This window comes from Macrobrachium nipponense, chromosome 4, assembly GCF_015104395.2.
Source record: "Macrobrachium nipponense isolate FS-2020 chromosome 4, ASM1510439v2, whole genome shotgun sequence".
Lineage (NCBI taxonomy): Eukaryota > Metazoa > Arthropoda > Malacostraca > Decapoda > Palaemonidae > Macrobrachium > Macrobrachium nipponense.
This window is the reverse complement of record NC_061100.1, coordinates 77,934,402-77,950,512: the sequence shown is the minus strand read 5'-3', so window position 1 is coordinate 77,950,512 and position 16,111 is coordinate 77,934,402. Positions and strand designations below refer to the sequence as shown.

At 36.8% G+C, this 16,111-nt stretch overlaps 1 protein-coding gene across 1 annotated transcript in view; it reads left to right on the top strand.

Moving 5' to 3' along the window:
- LOC135210964 (general transcription factor 3C polypeptide 3-like) overlaps window positions 1–16,111 on the top strand; it is a 641,134-nt gene that overhangs the window by 326,722 nt on the left and 298,301 nt on the right. Inside the window, exon 8 of the mRNA XM_064243945.1 lies at window positions 2,688–2,858. Coding sequence (XP_064100015.1) covers window positions 2,688–2,858 — 171 coding nt within the window. The remainder of the gene's footprint in view (window positions 1–2,687; window positions 2,859–16,111) is intronic.

Here is a 16,111-nt window from a genome sequence, read left to right as displayed (position 1 = left end):
CAGCAATGTTTTAATGACTGGTCCCTCTGTTTTGGCCCCCGAAGTAATGGTTCCCAGACCTTCTTCATCTTCTGGTAGACTTCCCGTGACTGCTCCCCCAAAGACCATGGCTACTCAGACAACTGCACTTCAGAAGGTACCACCAAGGGTTGTCCACGCTTGCTCTGACAGGCTTCAAACTGTCAGGTAACTCGTCAGAGCGAAGGGATTTTCAAGAGCAGCTGCGGAAGCTATTGCAAGGTGCAGACACCAGTGTACTAGTAAAGTCTACCAGTTAAAGTGGGCAGTTTTGTGCAGATGGTGCTTCAGACATTACATCTCGTCTTCTGAGACATCTGTAGCCCAGATCACTAATTTTCTCCTCTATTTAAGAACCTTTAAGAACCTTGCATCTTCCATGATTAAGGATTACTGAGCTGTGCTTTTCTCTGTTTAAGCATCGTAATCTGGATCTTTCTGCGAATCAAGATCTTCTTGACCTGAAATCTTTTTATACTTACAAGTAGAAGTCGACAGTGGTTTCATGGAACCTGGACAAAGTATTGAAGTGGCTTGCATGCCCCCCTTTTTGAGCCCTTCAAGTCTGCCTCTCTCCAGGATGTTTTACGTAAAATGTTGTTTTTAGTAGCCTTAGCTACAGCTAAACGAGTGAACGAGCTACGCGCTATTGATAGAGCAGTCAGATTCTCCCAAGGCGATGCGGTCTGCTCCTTCACCTTGGGCTTCCTAGCCAAGAATGAGGATCCTAATAAGCCATGGCCTCGCTCTTTTCGTATACGGAACTTAACAAGTATCCTGGCCTTGGACGAAGAAGAAATAGCTCTCTGCCCGGTCAGAGCACTGAGGTGTTACCTGGAGAGAGCAGAGTAGATCAGGGGATCCTCAAGTAACCTCTGGTGTTCAGTCAAGAATCCATCCCATTCGCTTTCTAAGAACGGCCTCTCGTTCTTTATCAGAGACCTAATATCCAAAGCCCATTCCTGGATATTGAGAGCGCTCAAGGTCAGAGCTGTGGCTACCTCTCTCTCCTTTAAACATAACTTGTCTCTTTCTGCAATCATTCAATCAGCTTATTGGAGGTGTAAGTTGATATTTGCATCATATTATTTGAAAGAAGTAGAAACGGTGTTTGAAAATTGCAGTACCTTTGGCCCATTTGTGGTGGCTGGCATGGTATTGGGTGAGGAAGCATAGGAGAGACATGATCTCTCTCCTATCTCTTTCCTTGTGTCAAGGATGTCGAGTTATGGGGAGCCTGGGGAGAACCTAATATCTGAAGGACCCACCAGGTGGTTGGTTGGGTAGTGCCTTTTTATCATGAATTTGTGTAACGGTGAAAAGGTGACAGGTTTATCCTCTGGGCCTGTTGGTATGGTACAGTGCCCAGAGCACCAGAGCAAGGGCATGAATATTTTATCTTGAGACTTGTCAGTGGTCAGGCAGATCCCCTGTTGCAAGATTTCCAACGCTCACAGCAGTACCACTACAGTTTAAGATGTTTGAACTATTACATTATGCAGTGAACTGTTAAAATAAGCAGTAATAAGCATGTTAGTTTAAGAGGTACAGGGTATTTGGCAGATACGTATAAGCATTTTAAGAGGGACTTTGCTTCTCTGCTTATTTTACATTTTCTTGGTGGGTTCTGGAACCTGTCCCCACAAAAAAGTGGGGGAGCATTGTACATACCTGTACCTATGTATAAATGCATACAAGATGTGTAAAGTACTGCATACAAAATCCATACAATGGAAAATAAGTGCTTATTGTTTCATAATATGATGCACAAAGAAGAAAGCATTGGTTGCATGTGTTTGTATGTTTGTTTGTTTGTTTGTTTTTTTTGCGATCCACTCACTTAGGCACAGCCAGGAAAGTCATGGGTCACTGTCCAATAACCCTGTTGCACTTACTGGATTTCTCCGGAAGTGCAAATTATTTATGTTTAGCGGACTTGGGGGGAGTCCATCGAGTAACAAAATCTGCTCTGTTGAAGTGCCACTGTTTTTTTGTTTCAACAAACATATTGACATACTGTATATCTTCTACAATTTTTTAAAATCTTATGCTGCAAGGATTATATTTAATTGCAGTTATATAAATTCAGTGTTGGATGGTAGTATCATTCCATCAGCAAAAATACAGTTGAAACCACCGAGTCACAACTCTTGACTCCCATGGGGTTGGTTGGAAGGATTATGTTTTAAGCAATTACTGAAAACATGAGGAAAACAAATTTGATTTAGTTGAACAGGTTGGATAAAAGCCATGGATGAAATTTAAGACAGCAGTTCATTGTGGTTGAAAGAATGCCACAAACAACTTGTAGCAGTACTACCCACAGTGCCCCCTTGGAGAGCATGCAGAGCATAGGCATAATCCTATCTATTATGGATGATAACAGAAATTATGAGAGGAATGAGATTGGTGTGATGTCATCAGCTTTGAAAATCAGCAATCAATTGGATAAGGCATGACTCTTACAAGATGTGTTCTGAAGGCTTGGAAGTGGCATTTTGGAGGATATGGAGGATATATCATCTCTTGCATAAATTGCCTGATACAATGCCAAAATCAAATATAGTCTGAATGTTCTAAAGTCTATTACTTATCTAAATGTGTGTAATTTTTGGCTTATGCTTTTTTTTTATTATGAAGATGCTTTGTAAGGTTTGAATTTTTTTCAGGGTGATATTGAACAAGCAGTGTTTTGCTGGGCAAGAGCTATCAAGGCTAATCCGCAAAATTTAGATTATCATTGGGCTCGATGCAATCTTCTGGAGCAGTTAGGAGAGAAGTTGAAGGCTCTTAAGGGTTACACTTATATGCTGAAATACCTGCGAACTGACCAGGGAAAGGTAAGTCTTGTTGTACAACTTGTATGATGATGTCATCAAATTGTTCTGTTGTTGTAGCCAAAAATGGTTTATGTAAATGAAAACTATACAGATAATTGAAAATAGAGAAAGATTTACTGTCAAGAGTGATTGTATGTAAATCCAGAGAGGTTGCTGGGCTAAATTGGACTAGACTCTGTAGTTGCCAACAGCTGAGGTGTAAATGTGAGGCAAGTCCGTTCTGAGAATTAAAAAAAGTACTATTAGACTTATAGCGAATTTCGACAAGATATTGGCATGTGCAGGAGTGATTAAAGTTATATGTGATGTTCAAGGGAAGGGAAATTTAGCTGGAGAAGCCTAATTCAGGAAACATTGGTGAAAAATGAATTTGTAGATGTAGTAAAGTAGACATGTACCGTATATTTCCTCGTATAAGACGATCTTTAGATGAGACGAAGTGAAGAAAAAAAAAGTATGGCAAATTTTCATGAATTTATTTTATATCTGTTACAGTTAAGTATATCTTAGTTTTACCAGACCACTGAGCTGATTAACAGCTCTCCTAGGGCTGGTCCGAAGGATTAGATATTTTTACGTGGCTAGGAACCAATTGGTTACTTGGCAACAGGACTTACAGGTTATTAATAGTGGGATCCAAACCACATTGAGAAATGAATTTCTATCATCTCATATTTGTAGTATAAAACAACTGCTAAATTACAAAACCGTTAGCTTTTGGTTACCATATATACTCACATATGTAATATTCACGTATTAGTATCTTAATATAAAATACACACAACGAATATGCATGTTTTCCATGGGTCTTTTAAAAATTTATGCTTTACTTCACTGTATCCAATAATATTGTATGAACAATACTATTATGATGTTACTTTTGTTTTGTAAAAAAAAATACAAACATAACGAACATGTAACATTTGCATTGTTTATATTTTTGTGAATGTGGACAATGATACCAATCGGGAATTTTTGTGTAGGCATCAATTTTCAATTAAATGATAACCATGGTGGGAAAGTTTTGTCCCATCTGCCATACACATTAAAACAACAGTCAAATGTGTTCTTTCATGCCTAGTAGTTTTTACTAGAATTTTTTTCTCTTCAGTTTTAGTTACACTCGAGTTTGATGGCACAATGAAGTTTAGGAGTTTCATCCATGTTGCTGATGCATGATAATTTATGAGCATTAGAAGCATGGACAGTGTTTTCTCAGCTTCAGCTACATTTTGCAGCTTAAATTTTGCAGTATATTTCCTTGACAATCTTTTCTCCATAACGGAAAAGGGTATATAGTATTGTAATGCAAAAATATATCAGTTCTATTCTACCTAACAGCATTTGTAACATAAATACAGTAATTATTGAAAATCGTACCATGGTTGAAATGCAAGAAAAACAGCCATTATTATCCGATTTGGTTGTTCATAGCAAAACAGCTGTTTTTTGTTCAGTTGTTTATGGCTGTATGCATTTACATGAGTAAACGTTACTAATGATACTTTTATCATTCTCTTTTACTTTTTTAACATTTAACAAGAAGATGGGATAAAGAGATGGAGGCAAAGAGGTTAGTCTGTTGTACGATAATTATCGTACTACATAATTATCGTTCATATGACTGAATTGTTCTAAACAGTTGTATGTATTTTAAAAATGTGTTATTTCACCAAAATGATAATAAATTTTTTTATGAAAAATGAACATTACATTATTCTAAATGTTACTACTACCGTAATTACATTGCCATAAAAATTTCTGAAAGGTTACTGAAAGATAAGTGTTTCTGTGAGCACAACTACATATAACTTGATGTTTACATTTTCTCAGCCGGGCTCGCATACATAAAAGCTGATTTCACTCTTCTTCTTTCCCACTGTTATCCCTACATTAAGAGGTCAGTTGCCTGATGTGCCTTCTCTACTGCCTTCTATCAAAGGCATCATCCTCCACCAAACCTCTTCATTCCATATCTTCCTTCACATTATCTTGCCATCTAATTCTCTGTCTCCCTTTTGATCTTTTTCCTCTAACAGGTTCCTTCCAAGCCCTCTTAATTCCTTCCTCTTCATCCATCGTCAACACATGCCCATACCACCTCAATCGTTACTCTCTTATTACCTCTGTAATCTTGACTAAATGTTACGGACCCTGGATCTCAGAGACAATGTTACGGTCTCTGAGGGAGGTCCGCTTCAGGTTCGATGTGAAATAATAAAAAAAAAATATCAACACAAACAGTTGAAACTGGGGATACGAATATAGAAAGAAACACTAACACAACAGAGGTTTATTTACAAGCTTACTAACAAAGGTAAATGCAGAATGGTATCTCCTATTTACATAAACAGATAGAATCTTACACTGCATGAACTGGGGGAAACAGTGAGGCAAATCGAATACTTGCTAATTAGTTTGGCACTTCGAAGAGGTGGCTTCATAAAAGTAGAGCGGCAATTGCAGACGTCCTCTTGACTCCGTATTGCAGAAAATAGTCTATTCGTAAGGCAGGAACACTCCCCTTTTCTTCTCCGAAGTCTGCTCAACGTAGAGACAACTCGGCCGTCCACACTGGAAGACGACTAGACCAATATCCAACGAACACTCGAACAACTCTTCTTTTGAATGATACTTCGTTGGTTCCTTCGTTTCTAGTCTCTCTCTGACGATCACTGCTGCTGATCTCTCACTGATAATCTGATCTGTGGCTCTTACTAACTGGTGATCCTTCTCTTTTACGATCTCTTCCTCTTACGATCACTCTCTAATTCTCCTCCTCCTGCTGTTACTTCCTCCGTCGTATTTATACGGCATCCTGGGGGCGGAGCCTACGGCGAGCGTCACAGACTCCCGAGGTTTCTAGACATTCTTAGATGAATCTAGACGAGGTATTGCATCAGAAAATCACTGTGTTTCTCACGTAACATTGGCGCGTTTTTGCGCTCCACAACACGCCCGACGATTCCAGAACAACCACGAAGACAGGCGCCTCCAACACGGGCGCGAAAGCCTCCTTACTGCCGAACTTCTCGAAAATGCGTTCTCCTTTCCTTTAACTTCCTTTGCTATGAAGCAATTACCATCACATGCCCCCCCGAAAGAGAAAAAAAAATGAAATAATTTTATTTTATTTTTTTTTCTAAAGAGAAGCAAGAATTAAACAGCGGGGAAACAATTCTGCATAAAGCTTTAATCCAGTCAAACACGCACACTTCCCCACTCACACACTCACTCGTGCGATAACAGAAAACTGTTATTAGGCTACTCATTCTGAGAAATCTCTAGAGAGGCTATCAGCTAATACATTATCCTTCTCTCTTACTTTTTCTGTTTTCTGAACTCTGCTTAAAGCATATAAATACTAAAACATCTCTTGTGTTTTTCACAAAACTAATCTCACTCAGTAACACTGTTACATGGGCGGAGGCCACGGCACGGGGCGTTGTTTATAATTCTGAAGCAAATTTACATTTATTGTCTTTTCTCTACTCTTACCCACATTAATTCTATGATATATATTTCCCCTCTTCTCTAAAACTGAAAAAGGACCTTCATACTTATAAGTTAAAAATGGACTTTCTCTCGAGACTCGTACTAAAACTTTATCTCTTACACACAAACTTCTCTTGTTTGATCTAAGATTAAGTTTTCCTTTAAGTTCCCCTTGAGTTCCTTTCGCGTTTTCTTTCACTAAGTGCCAAGCGCTTCCGTTCTCCTCCGCTAACTGTCAAACATCTCTTAGATTGTTTTTATAATAATCAAGATTAGTTATACAATCATCTCTACCCTTACTTCTAGGCAAAGTTCCGAACATATTCATAAATACATTATCAAAAGATTCGCCTACTGAAGGAATATTACACAACTGAATTCTAGGAATTACTTGAATCGGTTTCCCGGCAATTTGATATTCAGGACAGCTTAAAGCAAACCTCTTAAAACACACATCATTTTTCATCTTAGGCCAAAAGTACGCCTTACTAATACACTTGAAAGTTTTATTTACTCCCAAATGTCCCTGCTCATCATGTGCTAACTTCAAAAATAGCTCACAAAGCTTCCTAGTAACTACTAATTTTCCAGTGATTCCCCCTTCACTACCTGACTTAGTACAAACATGACACAGGACAAACATGACACAAAACTTCGTCCTCTACACAAAAAGTTTCCTTACACACATCATCGAAGTCATCATCCTGTTCATATTCTAAAATTCGGGTTAGTGTCTCATCCTCTCTCTGCAACTTGACTAGCTCATCCTTATCCAAAACCTTATAGCCTAATTCATCACCGTAACTAGTACTAGATACTGGCACATTTACTACGTTACTCTCGACAGCTACGCCTTCCCCTTGGCTACTACTGTCCACGATAGAGTTCGGTCTTTCAGCCACACTCATGCCAAGATCAACCTCGCTACCTCTATCACACTCGTACGAATCCACGAACTCATACTCGTTCGAATCCACGAACAAATTATGATCGTAGTCTATGTCTGTATCTAAACCCGACCTAGTTACTACCATTTCAGGCACTGGAATATTCCTCACAACAGGATTCACATTCTTGGATAAAGCTAAGTCATTACCGACAATAATGTCAACGCCTTCAACAGGCAAACTGTCCACAACTGCAAGTTTTACTTCTCCTGACACTACCTGACTTTCTAAATTCAACTTCAACAAAGGACAAAGAACACAAGTGTTAGGAAATCCACCTAACATGACTTTCTCTTCCATATTGATTTCTGCCCTGTTCGGCACACACTCACTCCTTATCAGTGATACAGCGGCCCCTGTGTCTCGAAGCAAGACCACTTCTCTCGAATCTACTCCTCTTAGAGAGGAAACTACGCCTTTCGACAGAAATTCACCAAAAATTTTCCTAGTTTCTTTCATCACATCATCCCTATTTGACGAAAGGTTAACTAGCGATACTGGTTTCTTACCGTCCTTCCTTTCTGCTGCACAATTTCTCGCTAAATGCCCTTTCCCATTACATCGGAAACAAGTTAATTCTGAGCCACTAGATGCCACTTTACTCTTACAAACCTTAGACGTATGACCAGGTTTTCCGCTTGTATAACAGGAATAGTCACTTCTACTCGCATTGCTATTACTAGGACTGAAACCTTTACCGCTTTGTACTCTACCAGACGAAGGATCATTTCGTTTCTTAATAACACTCAAATTATGAGTTAGACTATATTCGTCAGCTAGCATAGTTGCTCCTGCAAAAGATACTTCTCGCCTATCCTCTATATAAAGTTTAATCTCAGGGGACACGTTATCTTTGAAGTTTTCTAACAACACTAAGTTCTTCAAACCGTCAAAATCCTCAACCTTAGCAGAAGTTAACCAATAAAAAAACAGCCTATCTTACTTCTTACCATATTCTACATACGTAATATTTTCATCCTTTCTCAAATTTCTAAATTTCTTACGGTACGCCTCTGGTAGTAGCCTATACGTGCTAAGAACGGTTTCTTTCACGATATCGTAATTATCTCATTCCTCCTTAGACATGCAACTATACACAGTAAGTGCCCTACCACTCAAAACTGACTGCAAATATAAAGTCCACATTTCTTTAGGAGAACCTACTCGTTCCATTAGCTTCTCAAAACACATGAAATATGTCGTAACATCTTCCTTATCGAACTTTGGTACTAACTTCAGCACAGTACTCATACCTAACCTATCAGCTCCGTTTTCGTTCTCGCCCGTCCGACTGTTACGAGTGCTTTCCCTTAACCGAGCAATTTCCAACTCATGCATACGCTCTTTCTCTCTCTCTTCCTGCTCATGCATACGCACCCTTTCTCTTTCTTCCTGCTGCATTACCAACATTTCTCTCTCTCGCTGCATTTTCCTCACTTCTCTCTCAGCTGCTCTTTCTTCTCGCTCAGCCGCTCTTTCATCTCTCTCACACTTTTCTCTTTCTTTCTTTTCAACATACTCACGGAGATCATTCCCCTCTAGACCTAGTAGCTTGCCTAACTCAATAAACTCTTTCACCATCTCACTCATTCTGATCTTTTCTATATTCTCCCTGTTTCAAACTGTTAAAGTGTTGATATCCTGGCAAGGTCGCCACAAATGTTACGGACCCTGGATCTCAGAGACAATGTTACGGTCTCTGAGGGAGGTCCGCTTCAGGTTCGATGTGAAATAATAAAAAAAAAATATCAACACAAACAGTTGAAACTGGGGATACGAATATAGAAAGAAACACTAACACAACAAAGGTTTATTTACAAGCTTACTAACAAAGGTAAATGCAGAATGGTATCTCCTATTTACATAAACAGATAGAATCTTACACTGCATGAACTGGGGGAAACAGTGAGGCAAATCGAATACTTGCTAATTAGTTTGGCACTTCGAAGAGGTGGCTTCATAAAAGTAGAGCGGTAATTGCAGACGTCCTCTTGACTCCGTATTGCAGAAAATAGTCTATTCGTAAGGCAGGAACTCTCCCCTTTTCTTCTCCGAAGTCTGCTCAACGTAGAGACAACTCGGCCATCCACACTGGAAGACGACTAGACCAATATCCAACCAACACTCGAACAACTCTTCTTTTGATTGATACTTCGTCGGTTCCTTCGTTTCTAGTCTCTCTCTGACGATCACTGCTGCTGATCTCTCACTGATAATCTGATCTGTGGCTCTTACTAACTGGTGATCCCTCTCTTTTACGATCTCTTCCTCTTACGATCACTCTCTAATTCTCCTCCTCCTGCTGTTACTTCCTCCATCGTATTTATACGGCATCCTGGGGGCGGAGCCTACAGCGAGCGTCACAGACTCCCGAGGTTTCTAGACATTCTTAGATTAATCTAGACGAGGTATTGCATCAGAAAATCGCGGTGTTTCTCACGTAACATTGGCGCGTTTTTGCGCTCCACAACACGCCCGACGATTCCAGAACAACCACGAAGACAGGTGCCTCCAACACGGGCACGAAAGCCTCCTTACTGCCGAACTTCTCGAAAATGCATTCTCCTTTCCTTTAACTTTCTTTGCTATGAAGCAATTACCATCACACTAAGCCTGCTTTTCTTCTTATTTTGTCATTTTCCAATCTCTCAAAAAGCGATATTCCCATAATCCACCTCAGCATTCTCATCTCTGTTCTCTCAAGCTTTACTTCCTCTTTTCTTCTTAGAACCAATGTTTCTGGTCCACACATTAACACTGGTCTTATCACTGTGCTATAGATATTGATTTTCTGCTTGATTGACATTTTCTTATAACATACTACTCCAGCTACTTCTCTCCACTTCCCCCATGCAGCTTTTATCCTAGTGGCAACTTCAGCCTCACATCATCCCTCTTGGCTTAAAGTAGATCCTAAGTATTTGAATGTTTCCATCTGTTTTATAATTGAACCTCTTCTTTCTTGTATTACCTATTCTGCCTCTATCTTCCCTACTGCTCACCAAAACCTTTTTTTATTTACATTCACCTTTAAGCCACTCCTTGCTAAAGACGCCAGCCACTCTCCAACCCTTCTCTGTAGGTCTTCCTCAATTCTGGCTGTAATCACCAGATCATCGGTGTACAACAACTCCCACAGCTCTTCATTCCTGGTCTCTTCACTCAACACATCCATGACCAGCACAAACAAAAATGGGCTTAAGGTGACCCTTGATGTAATCCAACACTAACTTCAAAGTTTTCTGTTTCCCCAAATACTGTTATTAGTTTTGTGCTTGTTCTTTTATATATCATCTTGACCAACCTAATCAACTTTTCATGGACTTTTCTCTTCCTTAAACACCAAAACATCACTTCTCTTGGATTCTATCATATGCTTTCTCCAGGTCTATAAATGCACAATAGAGCTCCTGGTTTCCTTCTAGCCTCTTCTCCTGTAGCTGTCTTCCTATGAAGATGGCATCCACCATCCCTCTTCCTCTCATGAATTCATACTGCTGTTTCCCAATTTTGACAATCTCTCAATCTCTCATCCAGTATCCTCTCCAAGACTGTTAGTTTAATTCCCCTGTAGTTACCACAATCCATGACATCTCCCTCTAGTTATATATATATATATATATATATATATATATATATATATATATATATATATATATATATACGTATAATATATATATATATATATATATATATATATATATATATATATATATATATATATAAATAAAGGTTTTTTGCCACGAAGAAAAAAAAAAATGAAAAAACGAGTTGGCCTAGTACTTTCGGTCCTATTTGGACCCTTTACTGAGGCATACTGATTTTACAAAGAACACCATAGTCAAAAGAAGGCTTAATATACAAACTGACACTACCACATTAGCCATAAGGGCGATTTTCACTCAGAGAGGAGGAGGAGTCATAGGCTAGCCACACCTTGAAGGATACCGCGGTAAACAAGTGATTCTTCCAGAAAAACAGTACATTTTGAAAACAACACGGGAGCATATACAATTTAATATCATGAATTTTTACAAAAATTTTCCCAACAAAAATTATTATTAATGAAAAGACGGAAAGAAAGATAAATATATATTATATATTATACATATATATTATATATATATATATATATATATATATATATATATATATATATATATATATATATATATATATATATCGAGCAAGAGAAAGAGGGAAAGAGAATATCGAACGAGAGAGAGAGAGAGAGAGAGAGAGACGAGAGAGAGAGAGAGAGAGAGAGAGAGAAGAGAGAGAATTAATAAATATATACATGTGGGACTAATTTATTAGTTGTTCATTTATTTTGAGGTCCTTCATAAACATCTTACAAATATATGGGTCCAAATGGTACATTCTCAGACTAAGATTTAGGTTGTTTTTATTAGTGATTTGTATAATTGCCGATTCCAGTAAATTTCTTGAAACATAATCATTAGATCTAGCAATTACCGAGGTATCACCCCAATTAATACAATGAGATTTTTCACTCAGATGGATAAACAGTGCATTTGAAGTCTGGGCTGTTCTAACTGAATACATATGCTGCTTAACCCGAACACATAAATTTTTACTAGACTGACCAACGTAAAACGATGGGCAATCCTTACAAGGAATTTTGTAAATGATGTTGTTATTTGTTACGGGACTATTCTTAATTAGCATATCTTTAATGGTATTGTTATAAGAGAACACTACATTAACATTAAATGATTTAAATATTGATTTTATGGTTTACAAATCCACGAAAATAAGGTAAGCTAAGTACATTTTTAGGATTTTCTTTTTCATTAATAGCAACATTATAAAACTTTTTATTAGCTTTTTGATAACATAAATCAATTAAATGAGGTGGGTAGTAGAGATCGTTTCCTATCTTTTTTATGTATTCTATTTCTTGGTCCAGGTATTGTGGACTCGTGATATGCAAAGTACGTAGGAACATAGAAGAAAAAATTGAAATTTTAATATTAAGATGGTGGCCAGAATAAAAAATGTACATATGTTAAATTATTTGTGGGTTTTCTATAAATACTGAATTTGCATTGGAAAGATTCTCTATGTATTAATACATCTAGGAAAGGGATGACATTGTTATTTTCAATTTCAACAGTGAATTTTATGGATGGCACTAAATTATTCAATTTAGACAGTAAATCATTTACATCGATACCACCAGGTAAGACGACTAAGATATCATCGACATATCGGTACCATTTTAAGGGGATAAGTGTGATATTTGGGAGGTGTTGTCTCTCAAAAAATTCCATATATAAGTTTGAAAGGAGAGGTGATAAAGGGTTACCCATGGCCATACCAAATATTTGTTGGTAATATTCTCCATTAAAAATAAATCTGCAATCACAAATACATAACTTAATTAAGGAAATTATGTGACTAACGGACATAGGCAATTCATGCAGTACAAGTTCATTACTTAAATATTCTAGCACAGAGTCAATAGGGACTTTTGTAAACAACGAACATACATCAAAACTGACAAAAATATTGCTAGGGTTTAGTATAATGTTATTTAATTTTTCCACAAGATCTAGAGAATTCCGGATGTGTGAATTAGATACAGTTCCTAGTAGCAGGGATAACAGTTTAGTAAGATATTTAGATAGTTTATAAGCAATTGATCCTATAGTACTAATAATTGGGCGCATATGTTTGTTTTCCTTATGAGTTTTGACTAGGCCATATAAATAAGGTAATGAGGGACACTTTACAGTTAACTGACACAAAAGTTCTTTTTTATCTTTAAGAATTTGTTTGATATTGATATTAAAGATTTTTATTACTTGGTCCAACGGATTTTTTTGTGAGTTTTTTGTAAGTTATTTCATCCTCTAGTAAATTATGCATGCGTGATATGTAGTCAGTTTTGTCAAGAACCACTAAACTATTGGATTTATCAGCCTTGGTAATGTGTAAGCTATTATCATTCTTCAATTCTTTTAAACTTTTTCTGTAGCAAGCGGGGAAGTTATCTTCATGGTAGGCATGCGTAGCACTATATGTCATGCCTTTGATAATGTCTAAATGATTTTGTGGTAGGTCACAGTATTTTTCAAACTTATATAAAGATGTCGCTATTGATAAAGCTGAGGGTTTGTTACAAATGAAGAAAGACAGCCCAAAGCCTAATGCGCGCACTGCATTATCACTTATTTGTTTGCTCGATAAATTCACCACACAATCACTTTTAGCATTATTGGTCCAATCACTGTCGTTGATAAGGTTGTTTAATTTTCTGTCCAGTTTTCTAATCAAAGTGTCTGTAGTTCTACGAAGTTTTCCATATATTTCTTGCCTTAATGCGTGCTTCCAATCAGCGGGAATCGAATAGTTGAAGTTACATCGGGCTTTTTCCAGTTCTTTAAATTTCTCCTTTTCCTCCATTTTTGCGGCAGCAATGTGACGTTTTAATATGAGTGATGAAAACTCATTAAAAGGATGTTGATCGTATCTTCTTATGCAGTATGGTAGCAATGATTTGGGTAACACTTGTTCCGCCAGGCATTTTTTCAGGAATTTCAGGTGAATTCTGGTAGAGTGCGCTGCTTGTAAAGACTTGGAGAAAGAGGTGATGAAACAGCTCAGCAGTGGGAACAGGAAAGCAAAGGAAAACGTGGCCCTCATGATGAACAACTTGATGACGAAGTATATAAAATGTGATGCTATGTATAAATAAAGTTTTTTTTGCCACGAAGGAAAAAAAAGGAAAAAACGAGTTGGCCGAGTACTTTTGGTCCTATTCGGACCCTTTACTGAGGCATACTGATTTTACAAAGAACACCATAGTCAAAAGAAGGCTTAATATACAAACTGACACTACCACATTAGCCATAAGGGTGATTTTCACTCTACAGAGAGGAGGAGGAGTCATAGGCTAGCCACACCTTGAAGGATACCCGCGGTAAACAAGTGATTCTTCCAGAAAAACAGTACATTTTGAAAACAACACGGGAGCATATACAATTTAATATCATGAATTTTTACACAAATTTTCCCAACAAAAATTATTATTAATGAAAAGACGAAAGAAAATATATATATATATATATATATATATATATATATATATATATATATATATATATATAATCGAGAAAGAGGGAGAGAGAATATCGAACCAGAGAGAGAGAGAGAGAGAGAATTAATAACTATATACATGCGGGACTTAATTTATTAGTTGTTCATTTATTTTGAGGTCCTTCATAAACATCTTACAAATATATGGGTCCAAATGGTGCATTCTCAGACTAAGATTTAGGTTATTTTTATTAGTGATTTGTATAATTGCCGATTCCAGTAAATTTCTTGAAACATAATCATTAGATCTAGCAATTACCGAGGTATCACCCCAATTAATACAATGAGATTTTTCACTCAGATGGATAAACAGTGCATTTGAAGTCTGGGCTGTTTTAACTGAATACATATGCTGCTTAACCCGAACACTTTAATTTTTACTAGACTGACCAACGTAAAACGATGGGCAATCCTTACAAGGAATTTTGTAAATTATGTTGTTATTTGTTATGGGACTATTCTTAATTAGCATATCTTTAATGGTATTGTTATAAGAGAACACTACATTAACCCTTAAACGCCGAAGCGGTAAAAAAAAAATGTCTCCTGTGTGCCGGAGACGTTTCAGAGTGAGCGTGGAAGCGGAAAAAATATTTTTTTCAAAAAATCACAGCACGCTTAGTTTTTAAGATTAAGAGTTCATTTTTGGCTCCTTTTTTTATCATTGCCTGAAGTTTAGTATGCAACCATCAGAAAGGAAAAAAATTATCATTATCATATATAAATAATGCGATATATGATAGCGCAAAAACGAAATTTCATATATAATTGTATTTAAATCGCGTTGTGCGCAAAACAGTTAAAGATAACAAGTTACTTTTTTTTTCGTTGTAATGTACACTAAATTGCGATCATTTTGGTATATAACACATTGTAAACGATAAAGCAACCACAGAGAAATCTGATCACAAAATAATGCATGAATTCGTAAACGCTGCGGAGTAAATAAATATTTTTTTCAAAAATTCACCATAAATATATATTCTCCTAGAGAACTTCCAATTTCTTTTCAAAAATGAAGACAAATGATTGAATATTTACTATACTGTAAGAATATTAGCTTACAAATGCAGTTTTCGACCATATCTGACGAGTTAAAGTTGACCAAATGTCGAATTTTTTTATATATATATTTTTTTATATGCAATTATTTCGGAAATAAGAAAAGCTACAACTTTCAAATATTTTTCGTTTTATTCTACATGAAATTGCGCACATTTTCATATATAAAACTCTATGAAATGCCTAATATGAAACGGAGCAAATATTCCGAGAATGGGACTTACGCATTTCGGAGATTTGTGGTGGAAGAATCCGCGCTGAGGAAGGAAAGTTTTTTTTGTTTTTAAAAATTCACCCATAAAATGTAAATATTGTGCTAGAGACTTCGAATTTGTTTCACGATGAAGATAAATGACTGAATATTACTAGACTGTAAGAGTTTATCTTACAATTGCGTTTTGTCGACCATTTCGGTAGAGTCAAATTTGATCCGAAACATGGTTTTTTTTCTATTTATTGTGATTTATATGCAAATATTTCAAAAATGAGAAAAGCTACAATCTTCAACTATTTTTTGTTGTATTATACATGAAATTGCACACATTTTTATATATAAAACTTTATGTAACGGCTAATTTAAAATGGTGCAAACATTACCACAATCGCACGTATGATTTTTTCGGAAGA